The sequence below is a fragment of the Suillus discolor genome (genome assembly GCF_016758755.1).
Source record: "Suillus discolor strain FC423 chromosome Unknown F5147scaffold_53, whole genome shotgun sequence".
In the NCBI taxonomy this organism is placed as follows: Eukaryota; Fungi; Basidiomycota; class Agaricomycetes; order Boletales; family Suillaceae; genus Suillus; species Suillus discolor.
The window spans coordinates 142,777-157,293 of record NW_024541300.1 but is presented as its reverse complement, the minus strand read 5'-3'; the positions used below and the strand labels follow the sequence as shown (position 1 = coordinate 157,293).

The 14,517-nt window shown below is 48.4% G+C and overlaps 4 protein-coding genes across 4 annotated transcripts; 3 read left to right on the top strand and 1 right to left on the bottom strand.

Annotated features, from left to right (window-relative positions):
• Positions 1 to 13: 13 nt before the first annotated feature.
• On the bottom strand, positions 14 to 1,458 carry F5147DRAFT_710074 (uncharacterized protein). The gene is made up of 4 exons (XM_041438251.1): positions 1,339 to 1,458; positions 1,215 to 1,274; positions 683 to 1,159; positions 14 to 631 (listed from the first exon to the last, which is right to left on the bottom strand). Exons 1-4 carry the CDS (start codon positions 1,420 to 1,422, stop codon positions 182 to 184), a joined length of 1,071 nt encoding a protein of 356 aa, XP_041289629.1. The 5' UTR covers positions 1,423 to 1,458; the 3' UTR covers positions 14 to 181.
• A 68-nt stretch (positions 1,459 to 1,526) lies between these two features.
• On the top strand, positions 1,527 to 5,251 carry F5147DRAFT_710072 (exocyst complex component Sec10-like protein). The gene is made up of 12 exons (XM_041438250.1): positions 1,527 to 2,451; positions 2,504 to 2,654; positions 2,710 to 2,879; positions 2,984 to 3,083; positions 3,145 to 3,541; positions 3,587 to 3,917; positions 3,989 to 4,130; positions 4,185 to 4,310; positions 4,363 to 4,559; positions 4,615 to 4,717; positions 4,772 to 4,900; positions 4,958 to 5,251. The coding sequence occupies exons 1-12, from the start codon at positions 1,586 to 1,588 to the stop codon at positions 5,063 to 5,065; spliced, it is 2,820 nt and encodes a 939-aa protein (XP_041289628.1). The 5' UTR covers positions 1,527 to 1,585; the 3' UTR covers positions 5,066 to 5,251.
• A 385-nt stretch (positions 5,252 to 5,636) lies between these two features.
• Positions 5,637 to 8,125, top strand: F5147DRAFT_710052 (uncharacterized protein). Its single transcript, XM_041438249.1, has 22 exons — positions 5,637 to 5,715; positions 5,765 to 5,949; positions 6,014 to 6,086; positions 6,145 to 6,163; positions 6,222 to 6,300; positions 6,358 to 6,371; positions 6,435 to 6,536; positions 6,586 to 6,595; positions 6,650 to 6,667; positions 6,718 to 6,743; positions 6,799 to 6,824; positions 6,874 to 6,908; positions 6,970 to 6,994; positions 7,046 to 7,057; positions 7,118 to 7,133; positions 7,186 to 7,225; positions 7,281 to 7,378; positions 7,429 to 7,494; positions 7,546 to 7,573; positions 7,632 to 7,698; positions 7,756 to 7,780; positions 7,828 to 8,125. The coding sequence occupies exons 3-22, from the start codon at positions 6,038 to 6,040 to the stop codon at positions 7,910 to 7,912; spliced, it is 840 nt and encodes a 279-aa protein (XP_041289627.1). The 5' UTR covers positions 5,637 to 5,715; positions 5,765 to 5,949; positions 6,014 to 6,037; the 3' UTR covers positions 7,913 to 8,125.
• A 2,351-nt stretch (positions 8,126 to 10,476) lies between these two features.
• F5147DRAFT_776890 (uncharacterized protein) lies at positions 10,477 to 13,411 on the top strand (the record flags this gene model as incomplete). Its single annotated transcript, XM_041441911.1, has 4 exons — positions 10,477 to 10,967; positions 11,018 to 11,290; positions 11,522 to 13,081; positions 13,150 to 13,411. The coding sequence occupies 4 exons, from the start codon at positions 10,477 to 10,479 to the stop codon at positions 13,409 to 13,411; spliced, it is 2,586 nt and encodes an 861-aa protein (XP_041289626.1).
• Positions 13,412 to 14,517: the final 1,106 nt, after the last annotated feature.

Below are 14,517 nucleotides of genomic sequence, written 5' to 3'. Positions count from 1 at the left end.
AGTTAGATTTTGTCCAGGGACGCACAGTAATATCAGCCACCAACATGCAGATGTCATTAGGAGCAGAACAAAGAGGTAAGTATGAATGTACCGTAACATCATGAAGCAATCCAGAATGGTTCTTAGAAACGTGCCCAACCAAGCAACGCCAAAGAATAAGCAATATAGCAAAGTCTGATCTCTACCCGCTGACACGGCCCGTATACCCAGCAGTACCGACATACACTCCCTCGGCTGTCATCACGGCCGCATGCCCGCCAGGGGTGATCATCGCGACGTGGCCAGTCGGCGTGGCGCTCGCTGTAAAACCTCCGTGGGTGCGGTACAGTGATCCTGCACTGGCATGTGTAGACCAGAAACTGTCGTATGTCAGTGGGCTGCTCCCATTCCCATTCGCAAACGGAGATTGCGAGTTGGTACTGGGCTGTGAATGAAATATTTGTGGGTTGGACTGATTTTGGAGCGAGGTTGCGTGATATGATTGGGTGAAAGAATATTGCGGAAGGGGTTGGGGCATGAAGGGGTTGGGTTGGGGTTGAGAAGACTGTCGATTGAGGGGCATGTAAGGGTTGTATGGCTGGGATTGTGTGTGAGTTTGAATCTGTGTTGGTGTTTGGCTGTGTGATGAAGCCTGAAATTGAAGTTGAGGTTGGAGCTGCATTTGCATCTGCGTGAACCTTACCATAGTTGCTGGGTCGCTAGAATCGAGGGAACTGTGCGGAGGGGTTGCTGTCTCTGAGTTTGGTTGTTCCTGAGGGACAGTAGCTGATTGCGTGCTGAGGTGAACAGGGGTGGGAGCAGGTTGAGACGGTTCCTGGGAGGGCGCTTTGTCGGGGAGGGTTTGTATTGTATGTAATGCAGATTTTGAGGTGGTTTCGGTAAATGAGTTTTGCACAGGAGTTGACATTAATTCAAGAGGGGAATTATGTGGGGACGTGGGCTCTCGGGAAGTATCTGTGGGAGATGTTTGGCTATTGATGACCTGCTGTGATACCTCATCGACCACCACGGGCTCGGGAGGTTCTGGGACGGTTACGGTTGGAGGGAGTGAATTAATAGACGGTGGAGGAACAGTTTTTGCAGGTACGACAGGACGCAGCCCGCGTACCTGCGAATGATGGAAATACAGGTTCTCAACCTCGTTCAAGTTTTGGCGTTGCTAGTAATGAACGGTCGGGCCATCAATCACCACATCAGCTAGTAGGAGAGCGTACCCATCCATGCTCAACCTTTAGCTTTGCGTACTGCAGGCGCATCTGTAACTGTTTCGAGAGCTGGGAGTATCGTATGTTAGAGATGTGATATATGCAAGGAGCATGTCGCCCATAGAAAACGTACGTGATTTGCTTTTGCGCGCTCTAAAGTCTGCTTTCGTTTCTTTTGCTCTGCTTCGTTCGACTGGGGGGATGCTATAGTCACCATGGTGAGGCCTAGGACTTGCAGGTAAGTTGCAGAAACTGACAAAGTGAACTCAACGTGACACAAAGATCCCTCTTAATAGTAAAGTTTCCTCATTTGGATTGCCGCCGGGATATCCTTTCCTAGTTCATCCAAGTACACTGCGGACGACGATGAACAGGCTTTGATGGACAAGTTTGCTGCACTCGAACCCACGCGGCTTTATTCATCATCGGCGTCTGCGACAAACAAGAGGGCAAGCAGAGCACAACCTATTTCTCGATGGATTGGCAAATTACCTGCTGATATTCACTTGCTTGTCCTGAACCATCTCCCTATCCCCGACATCCCTGCCTATGCTCGAGCATCAAGAGCAACTGCTGGTCTATCCCGCGATGAGAAAGTATGGGAACGAAGATGGAATGATTTATCCATTACTCGGCACGCCCTGGATGACACGTTAGACGATCTTGAATCCAAGCAAAAGCCAAAGGCTAGCCCATGTTCGCCTCCTACGATATCTGTAGATGATGATTTCGGAGATTTCACGTCTGCCCCGCGCATGCCATCAGTTCCATCTCTCTCTGCTGCATTTACTTCATTCGCGTTCACAGACGCATCTCCAGGAAAGCAGACTTTCCGCACCCGGTATACACGCGCTCATTCAATTCTAAACAAATGCCTGGCTCCTCTGAAGCAGCCACCCCATGCAGTCCTTTCCGCGCTCACACCTCTTATAGGCGTATCTCTGTTGTCCCAGGCCCGTTCTCTTCGCCTACTCGGCTTCTTTCTCTCTCCCCGCGTTCAACCCGTAAGAAATTGGGACATCCTTCTCGCCGCTCTGAAGGCTGCTATAGATCGATTTGACGTATCACTTTTGACCGCCTTTGATGCTGCCGATTCTCGCGGAGACGAAGTGATGATGAGAGAAGCTGCTCGTGCCAGCTGGGAGGTGTGGCCTGGGATTGGGGATTGGGAAATGGGCAAGGTATGGGCTGAGAAGCGAGAGATATTGTATGAGCAAGGTCGTTGGAATCCGCTAGCTAATTTCACGTGAGTGACTTACATGATCTGTATCTTCCGAGTATTTAAATGATGTGCGCAGGGAGGAAAATACTCTTGACTTTACACCCATGGATGAATTTATGGCCAGCATCATACGTGCGCTGGAGGAACACGGCACGAGGGCTGTGTTCGTCTTTCCGCCAGCTGCTGGAGTCCTCATTGGGTTCGCAGAGCGTGTCGCCAACGAAGTTGTAAGTTCATGTCATGTCTATTTCTCCCCCATTTCATAACTATGGGTGCGTGTAGGTTGGTGAATACATAGCTCCACTGCTGACACGTGCCAGAGAAATATCGAATGCTCTTTATCTCACTGCAGTGGCTGCCAGCTTCAGGGAATCATGGAGGATTGTGGACGTTCTCACTACCTTGTCTAGTAATTTCAGCCACAAAGATAAAGATAAGGCAGAAGATGTTGTGTGAGTGATAAATTTCCTGGCTCGCTCGCTCTTCTATATTCCTCATTGTCGCTACATTCTTTCGGAGTACCGTTAGAAGTATTGCTAACTGTACGAACCCATAGATTCATGATGTTTGAGCCAAACATGGACGAATACCTTGACGAAGAAATAGAATCATTAAAACAGGCATTCGAGGTGATATGCAAAGAGTGGGCCCGGTCGGTACGCGCCTCCTTTCCTATTCGTGACGATTTTTGTTCCTTGCCTCACCTTCAACTTGCAGACATTAGCGCTTGCATCACATGGTTTACCCACGCAAGCACAACAAACCCGCTTCCTTACTGCGCAGAACCCGGCTCTTATGAAGCGTACCGTTCTAGCGTCATTCACTGACGTGCTCCTATTACCTGTGACCATAGTCCCACGTACTGTCGGTGCCGGAGTGGTAGCTGTAGGGGGAGCTGTAGGGGGAGCTGTTGGAGCCGTCGGCACAGGTATGGTCCAAGGCATTGCAATGCTTAATCCACAGCGGTGGGTCGGTGGCACGGGATCGGTGAACAACGCAAAAGAATATACCAGCTTCGGCCTCCGGAACGCCGAAGGAGAGGCCGCTATCTTTGAGATTGGTGCTGATGAAGAGGGAGGTAATGACAGTGTTGATGAAAGTTCAATGGCACAATGTAAGTATTAATTGTGATGTAGAGTAGGAAACTCATCAGCTCCAGCATCCACACGAGATACTGTTTCAATTGATAGTACAAACACAGCTGCAACCTCCTTTACGCCATCTACATTTGACACTTCTCAAACAAATGTGGCTTCCTCTACATCTGCGATAAAAGCGACGCTGGCGCCAACAGGAAATCTTGATCTCCTGTTATCTCTCGATGTTGCTCTGCAGTTGATTCATGCAGACCGTGATGCGCTCAAACGCCTCGAGATCTTTGCGTCATACCCGGGCCATTATGGAATAAGGGTAAGAGAGACAATCGAAGAAGCATTTTGCGAGATGCTGGGGGTATTGTGTAACAGGCATCTAGAGAAAGGTTTTGGAATGTAAGTGATACATTTTGCGGGCCCGCCTCTCGCTTGTGTATTTGTCGTAAGGTAACCTTCCGCATTGACAGAGCAACGGAGCGGATGAATTCATACAAACCAGCAGAACACGAAGAAACTGCCAGTGTAGCGCCGCTGCTGCAATTCTTTGAGCTCGTCCATATAGGGGATACGATTCAAAGCATGGTACAAGTATTCTTTGACAAGGAACTGGTATGTGTATTTTGAAATCACGGACGTTTCTCCAGACTCTGCTACCTGTGTCAGGCTCCATACATCGACAAAACGGACTTTCTGAATGTGGTCGTGAGAGAGAAGAAACGGTTTGAAAATACACTCGATGACTGTGTTGCTGCAGGGCTCAATGCTGGAACACAAGTGCTAATGAATCAGGTGTGTAGTTGTGCTCTCCCAATCCTTCTTGGCAAATTCATTTGTGTGTCAGGTTGAACACATCATCCTGACATTGACAAAACCACGGGAATATTATCCCCCAGAAGATGCTCCACTAGAGTTGGGTCCCACTCAGGGCTGTACGGAAGCTATCCGATGCTTGGATACGCATTGCAAGCTTCTCAAGGGTAGCACGAGCAAAGAGGTGCTTGAAGTATTCTACCAAGAGGTTGGAATCCGGTTATTGGCGTGAGTCTGTAAATGTTGAGACACCTTGTTGTGGGAGGCTGATATGGCGGTACAGTATACTGCAGAAGCATATCAAGCGCCAGATCATATCTCTGAATGGCGGTTTCCAAGTCATTGCCGACCTCAATGCTTATTACTCCTTTATAGCTTCTCTCAAGGCTGGTCTATCTCTGCTGATTTCAATCACATGGCGCCTGATGCCTTGTGAATAGGTACCTAATATCACTGCGGATTTCTCACATTTGAAGATGTTGGGACATGTCTTTGTCGTGGAAGACGCAAAGGATCTAGCACAGATCGTAAGAGATGTGACAAGATATGGTGGGGCATATCGACCTGAGGTTTGCGATTTTCCAGCACTATCCCGGAACAACCCCAAATAACGATGTTTTCGCTAGGATATTTACGAATTTATTCAACGACGCGCTGATTGGAAAAAGATCGAGAAGACGGTAGACAAGACGATGTATAATTTGAGCTTCAAAGAAGATTGTATTGTTTGCTGAACTTGGGGCTGGAGTGCATTATGACGCTATGTAGTACCAACTGTATTATCCGTGTGTTCTGATGCCTCATTACTCGATCAGAAAATGATGGAAACGATAGTGGTGGCAACTAGACTATCCTCAGTATACGTCATTTCATGCGAGGATATAATAGTTTTCCCCCGTTTGTTGTCCTTCGAAGCTTCTACTCCCCTTGAAGGCTTTTGATTCCACTCGCCTATCAAACTGGTGGTGCGACGGTGACTCGGATCATCGGTCTTGATCGGCTCCCTGGCACAAGGCATTATTCAAGTGTCGTTCAAGTTTTCTTTACCGGAAAGATGTCAGACGACATTACTGCGCCTACTACCAACACTTGAAGATTCAATTTGTTGTCAGAAGCCTCTTCGATCCATTCATTTGAGTTTATGGAGAATACATCTACGAATGGATAGAGTTGACTTGGCAGAAGTGCTTTATGCATAGTAGTGTCTATGCGGGCGGCTGTTGTGTTACCGTACCGACTGCCACCGGTAAACATGACATAACATTTATATACAAGCACCCACTGATCTCCAAGGACGGCGCTTCAGTTTAGGTAAGTTCGAATGGACGTCTAAGCGGGTGAATTTTTCTGGGATTATAGTACTCCCGATCCGCCTCCAGCCAGAGTACGTGTGATCAAAGTGCTCAGTGAGATTCGTCTTAATGTTGTACCAGTGCCACTGCAGCCAAACATATATAGAGCAGCTAAAGAGATAAGTATATCTACTGCTAGTGTGGGACTAGCGCTGTTCGGTTTGGATTCCGCGTCGGTCACTTATCACTTACGGTACAGCCTAGTGTCATGAAAACACTCTTGAGCCATGCCGTGAAGAATTATAAAAACATATAAGGGCATACTAGTGAGCCTATTGCAGACGGCAGCCAGGCCTGCTAAGTACTTCTTCCCTGCGGCTTGCCTCTCAGTGTGTCTCTCCAAGTTCATTAAGCATGATGGCAGTCAATTCCACGGAGCTGATGTGGGGGCCCGGATTCATTGGTGAGCCTTCTGATACGGCTGGTCTTCAATTTCACCTAGCTGACTCTAGGTTTCAAAGGATTTATCATAGCTACAGTGTATGGACTTGTACCATTCAGTCTTTGCTACTGAGTGTTGACCTGTAGGATTTCAAAGGCTCTACGGGACAGCTTTTGGACAGTATCTCTTCTACGTGCGATGGTTTCCGCAAGATTCAAGAAAACTTAAATTATTTGTGAGCCCAACTTATGTACATCGACAAAAGCATCGTCAATTAATACCTCTGATATAGATAACGATGACCTTGTGAGCATTCTCCATCATGCTCGACCATAATGATGTGCTGATACCAACAACGATGTCTCGTAGTTGTTTAGAAACAATACACGAATACTTGTTGATAGGAATATACTGGTATATCCTTATTTCGTGCCATCGTACGTCCATCGAGTGCACCGCTCAACTTCCGTGGTAAGTCGGTAGTTTTTCTCCTCCACAGATTGACTCATCGAGAGGATAGGCAGGTACTGGCAAGTTCCTTTTTATTGATGTAGTGTACTGCATATTGAATGTTGCCTACAAAGCTCGCTGTACTTATGGCAGTAAGTTTTCCTTATCCAGTTGCCATCAACACTAACTGACAAATCATAAGTATTGGATTATTTTTGCTGTACAGTGGTACGTGGTTCCTGTGGCTGGCTTTCCATAAGATGATGTCATCAGCTGTCGAAAGCTTTTATGTACACAGGGTGTGGATCAGTGAGTACTTCAGAATCTCCGAGAGTGAAGTCTCAAAGAGCTCCTTTAGTCACAGGACAAAATCGCTTCATAATGGGCATTGTTGTGAGATGCCGTTTTCATGATTCCTTGTTGCAGAGAGCTGAGCTACAACACAAATGTTCAGTGTGCACTCGCCACTGCATCATTCGGTCAGCTCTTTCGATCTTAGCCACATAACCTCTAATTTTTGAATGCTGCAGTATGTGGCATGAGTTACGTCAATCCTCCATATCCTCTGTCAACATTCTGATATATTGCATCTTCATCTCCAGTCCTAAGTGGTCTAATGTAAGATTATCTTTTTCATCGAGCTCATACAATCTCTCACATACTTTCAAAGATTCAATACGCGAAGACCTGAAGATCTATTTCATACGAAGGTCCAGTCAGCCCTGACATAGTTTTGATGAGCAAGGAACTCATACTTGGATTTAGTGGTCGCAATTAGCGTCCTTCGCCAGTGCATTGTGTGATGCTGTCACTACAGGTACAGTTTGGTGGTTTTTGCGACCAGCGCGAACAGACAACATTCGGTATGCATCTCTCTGTTATGCTATGGTCTGACACTCATGCAGCTGTAAAGATCGAGGTCGAGGAGTTATCTCAATGAATTGTTGCGGGTTTTTATCCAAATGGGATTGTTCTCCTTGTATGTGTAACATTGCATTCCTGATGAACGTTTCACATGCGTTGTCCCCAGCCTTGTGGCGACTACCCTGGCTGTGCTTGTAAGCTTTCTCATACATGCAAATCATTGAAAACAACCGTCGGAACTATTTATTTCAGTATCAATTCCAGGAGGATCTTGTTGGCCGATTCTATACCGCTGCGCCTGGAGCGGTCATAGGAAACTGTCAGTGATACTATATGTTCGCTATGCACTGCGAAATACTAACCCTCTCGCTCATAGCCTATATTAACTCGATGCTGGCCGTGTGAGTCAACTAGTCTTCCGTACGAAGCCCGCTAAACTGCTGCTCAGGCTCAATGCCAGGAAGTCCGTCCGCGAACGTGAACGATCTGCTCGCAACGCGTTGGAGCTTCCTACGATACCTACGATACATTGATTTCTAATTCTGTTGGTGCCAAACATATGTTCTTTGGCGGGCGAGCATGTGTCATATGAGGCCGTGCCATCTATCCTACCTTCAATCGTTAATCGCAATTGGCGCTGCATTATATAGAATCCACGAACTACATTCTCTAATATCCACGAACTACATTATCCAATATCCACGAACTATTTCTCCTAAATAAATGCCAAAACTTGATCTCAGGACCGCGAGGATGCAGCCACGTAGAGAATCTGTCGGGTATTGTCGGAATTGCCGACTCGAGGTCTTCAAGCGGAGTTCAGGCCACAATTGTTGACCTGCTCCACAAGTTCAACCACTCGTCGAAGATTAATCACGGCACCGGATAACACAAGATGTTGCATCAACGGCAGCATCGTCGTGTCATGCACTACTTGTTTGTCACATATTTGAGAAATCGCGCGAGGTTTCGGAGACAGGTTCGACATGCATGAATGCCAAGCGGACTACTTACTACAAGGTTCAGGTGCCATCAAATTCAAGTCCACCATCGACCCTAACATCTGACTTAGTTCCAAAGGTACCCTGAGATTCGGACAACAAACACATCCAGATCTGAAATCCTCGAACCACCCCGACAAGCCTTGGCAGAAAAGTGTACAGCATGGATGCTGCATGTATAACCCCACGCAACAGGGACGTCGGCACCGAGCCCTGACCCTCGATCTTGTTCCATGCGTCCGGTCCATTGGGACGGAACAATTGAATTGATTTCCCTGAGCATGAAAGTGCTGATGAGGTACTGATCTCCGTTGGCTAACGCCTTTTGGCCGAGGAATGCGTGACGGGGCTCGGAACAGGTTTTTCCCGTATTCGAACGCGCGGATGCCGGAAGGAGGTGAATGTGAACTGATGACTGTGGATCGAGCGCGGAAGTTACAGATTTCACAGACACACGTATGATCAAATTGAGCGGCCTACCTTGAAGTGGTCACAGACGGAGAAAATGAGTGTGGTATGGTGGGCGCCAAGTATGTCGTCACTTGAATTAGCTGTGTGCCAACGAATTCAAGGAGCGACAATGTCTGCATGCACAACCGTGTTGAAGGCTCGTTCTTGTTGATCGCTGATGCGGGGCCACACTGTGCTGTGTAGAAGAAACGAGACGACTGCCCTCCTTGCGTGCAGGACCGAGCGCCTATCAAACATTCAAGCGCCGCGCGTTCTCCGCGAGTCAACGGCTTCTCTTCTTCATCGATTCATTCATCCCTTGCGTTCAAATCAACCCAAGCACGTCTTAGTACGTGTCGGATAATAGCCCGGGAGCCAACGTCTTGGTTCTTCTACTTGATTGACTGGGATGTGGATGGCACGGGGCACGCATCGCAAGGGGTGCGAAACTTTGCATTTCAGGCCGCCGCCCAGCGCGCACTAGCTCGAAGTTCCGAGTTGCATTGCCAATACCCAGCAAGCGATCGAGGGTATCGGGAGTGAATGCGGGGACGGTGTTAACGATGGCACGGTGCCATCAAACAGCCGTTACGATTGTTATCATACCCACAGCTCAATTGTTTTTTTTTTCAAGAACTTCATCGATGGTAATTTATTAAATTCCCGAACTCTAGCGATAAGCCGATGCAGCAAGTACTGCGGGATTCCCCAGAAGCGCACACACGATCAATCAGCGCGTTACTTCGATATGAATATCGGATGGCTTCGTGTATAGCCGTCGAAAAAAAAAAGGCCAGACGAGGTACGACTCTCACAAATGAGGAAGACGCTAGATACGACTAAATTCCAAGGGCCAAGGCCCCGATGGATGAAAGAGCGGTGATAAGTTATCTATGAGGGTGAAGATCGTACTCGGTGTGCCTCGGATTCGCTTGGCAAGGGCGTTATGTGGCGTGGTAAAGCTGGAGCAGGCTGGAGCGCACAGGGTAAGTTGTTTACCCACAGCGAAGACAGGATCAAACTGTGATCGGACCGCAAGGGAGCGCTTGAAATTGGATATGTTGGTTCCATTGTGATCAGAATGATTTCATTTCTGCGGAAATGAAAACGTCTATCGCCTCTGATAATGAAAAGAGCCCAGAGTGCAATATTATTGTGGTGGAAGAGCGACTGTCGGTCAACGGAAACGCCGGATGATAAGAAGTCTGGTGAGAACCTGATGGATTTGCATGATGTCATCCCTACACGAGTCAATCACACGAACTACAAATGTCATCAGGCCTGAAGTGACCAGGACAACTGACAAATATTGTCTGGAGTGGACCTGGGCCTATGATACATGTGTTGTTGTTGTTTTTCGGAAAGAATAACGAGTTGCTAAGACGATTGTAATTGATGGACGAGGTGAACGCGTGGATACAAACGTTGATCTGTACAAAAATAAATTTATCGTAACCCAAGCTTTACGGTTTGAATGCAATAGAATTCTTCGCTTATTGAACGGCTAGTCCTTATTTGTATCGTGAGAAAGTAGTAGTTGTGAACTTCGTTTAGCGCTTAGTCTTTTAGCTATATTGAAAACGACGATGACCAGGACGACGGTGACAGCGACGACAACGGCCACGACTACTACTACTACGACAGTAATGGCGACTACTGATCATCGTAAACATACTCCAGTTCCATTACTACTTGAAGCATTTCCTATACCACCATCACATATACCACCATCACCTAATCCACCACCATCACTACCGCCAACTGCACCACTACCACCAGTCCCAGGTCCATCTCCTGATGCAATCCTTTTCCTTCGTCGACTATCATCTTCTAGTTCAGATCATTCCCACCGAACTAGAACTAGAAACGGAAGTTTATCAAGTTTACGCTCATTCCAACGGAAACCTTCTTATGATCTAACCCATAACACAATATCAGAAGAAGGCCCCCCGTCAGAACTAGAGAGACCTCGCTCAACAAGTCCAGACGTTCCAGCTATCATACAAGCAACATCACGCTCACGTTCACGCCCTCGTAAACGTAGATCATCACACCTACCAAATCCTCACGAGTTCGAACCAGACCAAGAAGATCCTCACGACTCGGATTCTAGCATCGATCTCCACACCCCTTTGCCGTCAGTCTCTGTCTTTACGTACCCACTCTTGGTAATGACTCTCTTTTCAGCCATCTCATGCTCAGACACGGCCTCCTCTCTCCCCACTCAAAACTCCTCCCATCATCACCTCTACCTCAAGCTCGTCTCTCCATAGCCTCACAAAAATCTCAAACTTCCTTCCAGTCCTCCTTCTCAGACGTCTCATTAATCACGAATAATTCAACTGGAAGCAAACATCCAAAGGATTCAAGAGACACTCCGAGTAGACGCGTCAGGCATCGGGATGGAAGGTTGTTGAGAGGAGGCATCGGCCTTACAACTGGTTTGGGTTGGAGTGATAGGTGAGTATTTCCGTCCTTTGAAATTGGCGGGCTTGCTTTCCGTCGCGCTTTTATCCTATCCCATCTTCGCTTCTCTGTTTTATGTCGGTTCCGTCCTGCCAAGAACGGCGTTTTGCACGGACACACTGCCTCGTTAAAAAATCAAGCGACATCTTTACAATTTCCGCTCACCTCATCGGGCTACGCCCCGAGTTATCCATATTGAAATCCAAGTACTAACTCTCCAAACAGCGAAGACGAGGACGCCCCCTCCCCACTCACGCGTCGTCTTTCAGCCCTCAACCTCTCCCGACGCTCATCCGCCACTTCCATATCCACGTCCCAATCTTACTCCTCCCTCCGCTCGCCACACCCCCTCTCACGCAGCATATCCCATTCTATCCTTCGCGAAGAAGAGAATGAAGAAGATGTGGACGAATTCGGCCGCGTCGTCCGAGTACGCGACTTCCCGCCCACAGATTACGAGCCTGACGAGCAATTCTCCAAAAGCCTCCCACTCAACAGAAGCAGAAGTAAAAAAAAACCTCTCACCTTCCGCTCAAAATCCCGCCCTCACAAACCCAAAGACGACAACGCCCGAGTTCCAACCTCACTTGAAGACGGGATAACCCCCACCCGCGCAGAGTTTCGCAACAGCTCAGAATCGAGTTCCAGTGGACTCGGGACGGGTACGGGTGGTGGGATTGGTAATGGTTCAAGCACCGCTTCTACTTCGTCCCTGTCCCTTCCCTTCCCTGCGACGCCCCAGAGCCCCGTAGCGTTTCCGGAGACGAGTACTAACTTCTCTTTAGGCTTGGGTTCGAGTCATCCAATACACCCGATATCTCACTCGTCAACCCCATCATTGAGCAACATTGACAAGTCGCTCCCTCCGCTCCCTTTGACCCCGAGGAAATACCCGCCTTCACTTTCGAGGTTGAGGACGTATTCGAGCACGTCGAGTGTTGGGTCTCTGGAGTTGAGTGGGGGGCTTAGGGTTAATGTTAATGGTGGCGAGGCCGGGACGGGAACACCAAAGCCTTCGTTGGGTGGTGTGCCGAGGCCTTCATTGGGCGGTGTACCCCGATCGTCTTTGGGTGGTGTTCCGAGGCCTTCGTTGGGTACGCCCCGACCGTCTTTGGGCGGTGTACCGAGGCTCTCGTTGGGTGGTCCGCGCCGACCGTCCTTGGGCGGTGTGCCTCGCCCGTCATTAAGTACCCCCCGGCCCTCGATGAGTCACAATCCATCTGCATTCAACAGCTCGTTGTCGACGCCTAATCCGTCTCTGTTCACAGGGCAGAGCGGCCACAGTGGGGGTGTATCCTATGTGCCACACGTAAACGCAATCACACGAGACAGCAGCTTCGCGAACCCAAAGGACAGCGCCTTCACGAACCCCAGAGATATCAGCACCATCACTATCCCAAGCATCTCAAACCCACGAGAAAGCAGCACTCAAAGCCCCCTTCCGCGCAGCCTCACGCTCCTCCAACCAGGCGAACAGCCCTTGCGGCCGGGGGGAGTACTGACGTATAATCGTAACGTGCATGATCAGCTTAAGCGCACGCAATCGCAGCCACAGTCTCCTTTGATGCAGTCGCACACGCCGATTCTGCCTTTGTCACCTATGATGCGGACGCTTGTGATGCCTGGTTCTTCGGGGAGTGTTGGGAGTATAGTGGGGATAGGGAATGGGGATAGGCCAAAGTCACGGACAGGAACGGGGATGGCGTATCGCTCATCTTCGAGTCCTGCGGGGAGTAGGATGAGAGTCCCGAGTACTGTTAGGCCTAGTGGGATTGGTGTTGCGTTGTGAGTGGTGACAGGTAAGAGGTGTTTCTTTTCCTTTTGTGAGGTCGGAGTGTTAACCTTGGTTTCAGGAGGGTGATCGGAGGCGATGTGGATGGGCAACCATCAGCATCATGGTCCTGGTGGTGGTGGACCGTGTGTAACAAACTGATTCAAGTCCGATGGACGGTTCTGGTGCCTGAGACATGTCTCAGGGGCTCTGGGGAAGATTTTACTGCCTCGCGGTGCTATGTTCCTCCTACACATGTTCACGCCCTCCTACCACACCACTCTTCTCAACGAACCGACCACATCCTCTTCGACGAACCATCTACACACCGAGCATCAACGTAAATTAAGATTCATATTTCGGACAGTTACTTGTCAAGGGACCTGGAGCTTTCAAATATTTCCTTTTCGAGGCCTTATCTCTACTCTACCTCTCTCTTATCATGCCATGGAACAGAATCGCTCTGTATCTCTTTATCATGGGCCTGGAACGCACGCATTTGGAATCTGAAAATTTGGATTTAGATTTAATGCACTTTCATCTCATGCTGCTGCAGGACTGTGCCTTTTTGCAGCTCATCATCTAAGCCGTCTGCATGCCCGAGCCCACCTACTTCTCCCATCACATCCATATCCGAGTCCCTACCGCCGCCGCCGCCACCACCACGCGCTCTACTTACCTCTACTCCTTACCGATCACGCCATCAATCATCCATCACATCTGTCAACAGACAGGTAGCTCTACAGCCGCTGTCACATATTATACTCATCCTGATACATTCTCGTTCTCGTTCTTTGTTTTATATTTAGGATGCGGCTGAAAGTATTGCATATATTGTACATACATATACATATCACTTGGAGGATTTTTTTCGTTGTGTATACTTTGTGGAATAATTTGAATTGTACATTTCGGAGATTTGACTTGGAGGGAGTTAGTAAAAGTGTACGTACGAGACTGGGTCTCGAACTTGAGGCGTGCCTTACTGTTTCCCATGAAAGTCATCTGTCAAGAGACTTTTTTGCTGCTTTGACAGATGATTTTCACGAGAAACAGTGAGGGAGACCACAGCCTCTTACCCAAGTACCCGTGAAAGTAGAAGAATCTCCCTTCGAATGACGCGTGCTGCCCCAATCTTCAAATCTCAGTACGACTCAGTTGCTGGATCGTCCAACGAGCCTACCGCTGCCACCTACCACTATCCAAATGATTGCGTGCGGTTTGCATGCTATTGTAAGCTTGCCAGGTTGCTAGAGTTTCCATAAGCTACATATGATACTGTCTGAGCTTTCAGTACTTCAGTACCACTGCCTTTTGTCGTAACGGTTAAACAGACGACAGTCTTGACTACTCACAATTATACACACATGTGTGCCCATATACTGAAGGTTTTTTATTATTTCTGTTGGTCGATCGATTGACTCAGGGGTCTAACTTACTGACAGGTCAC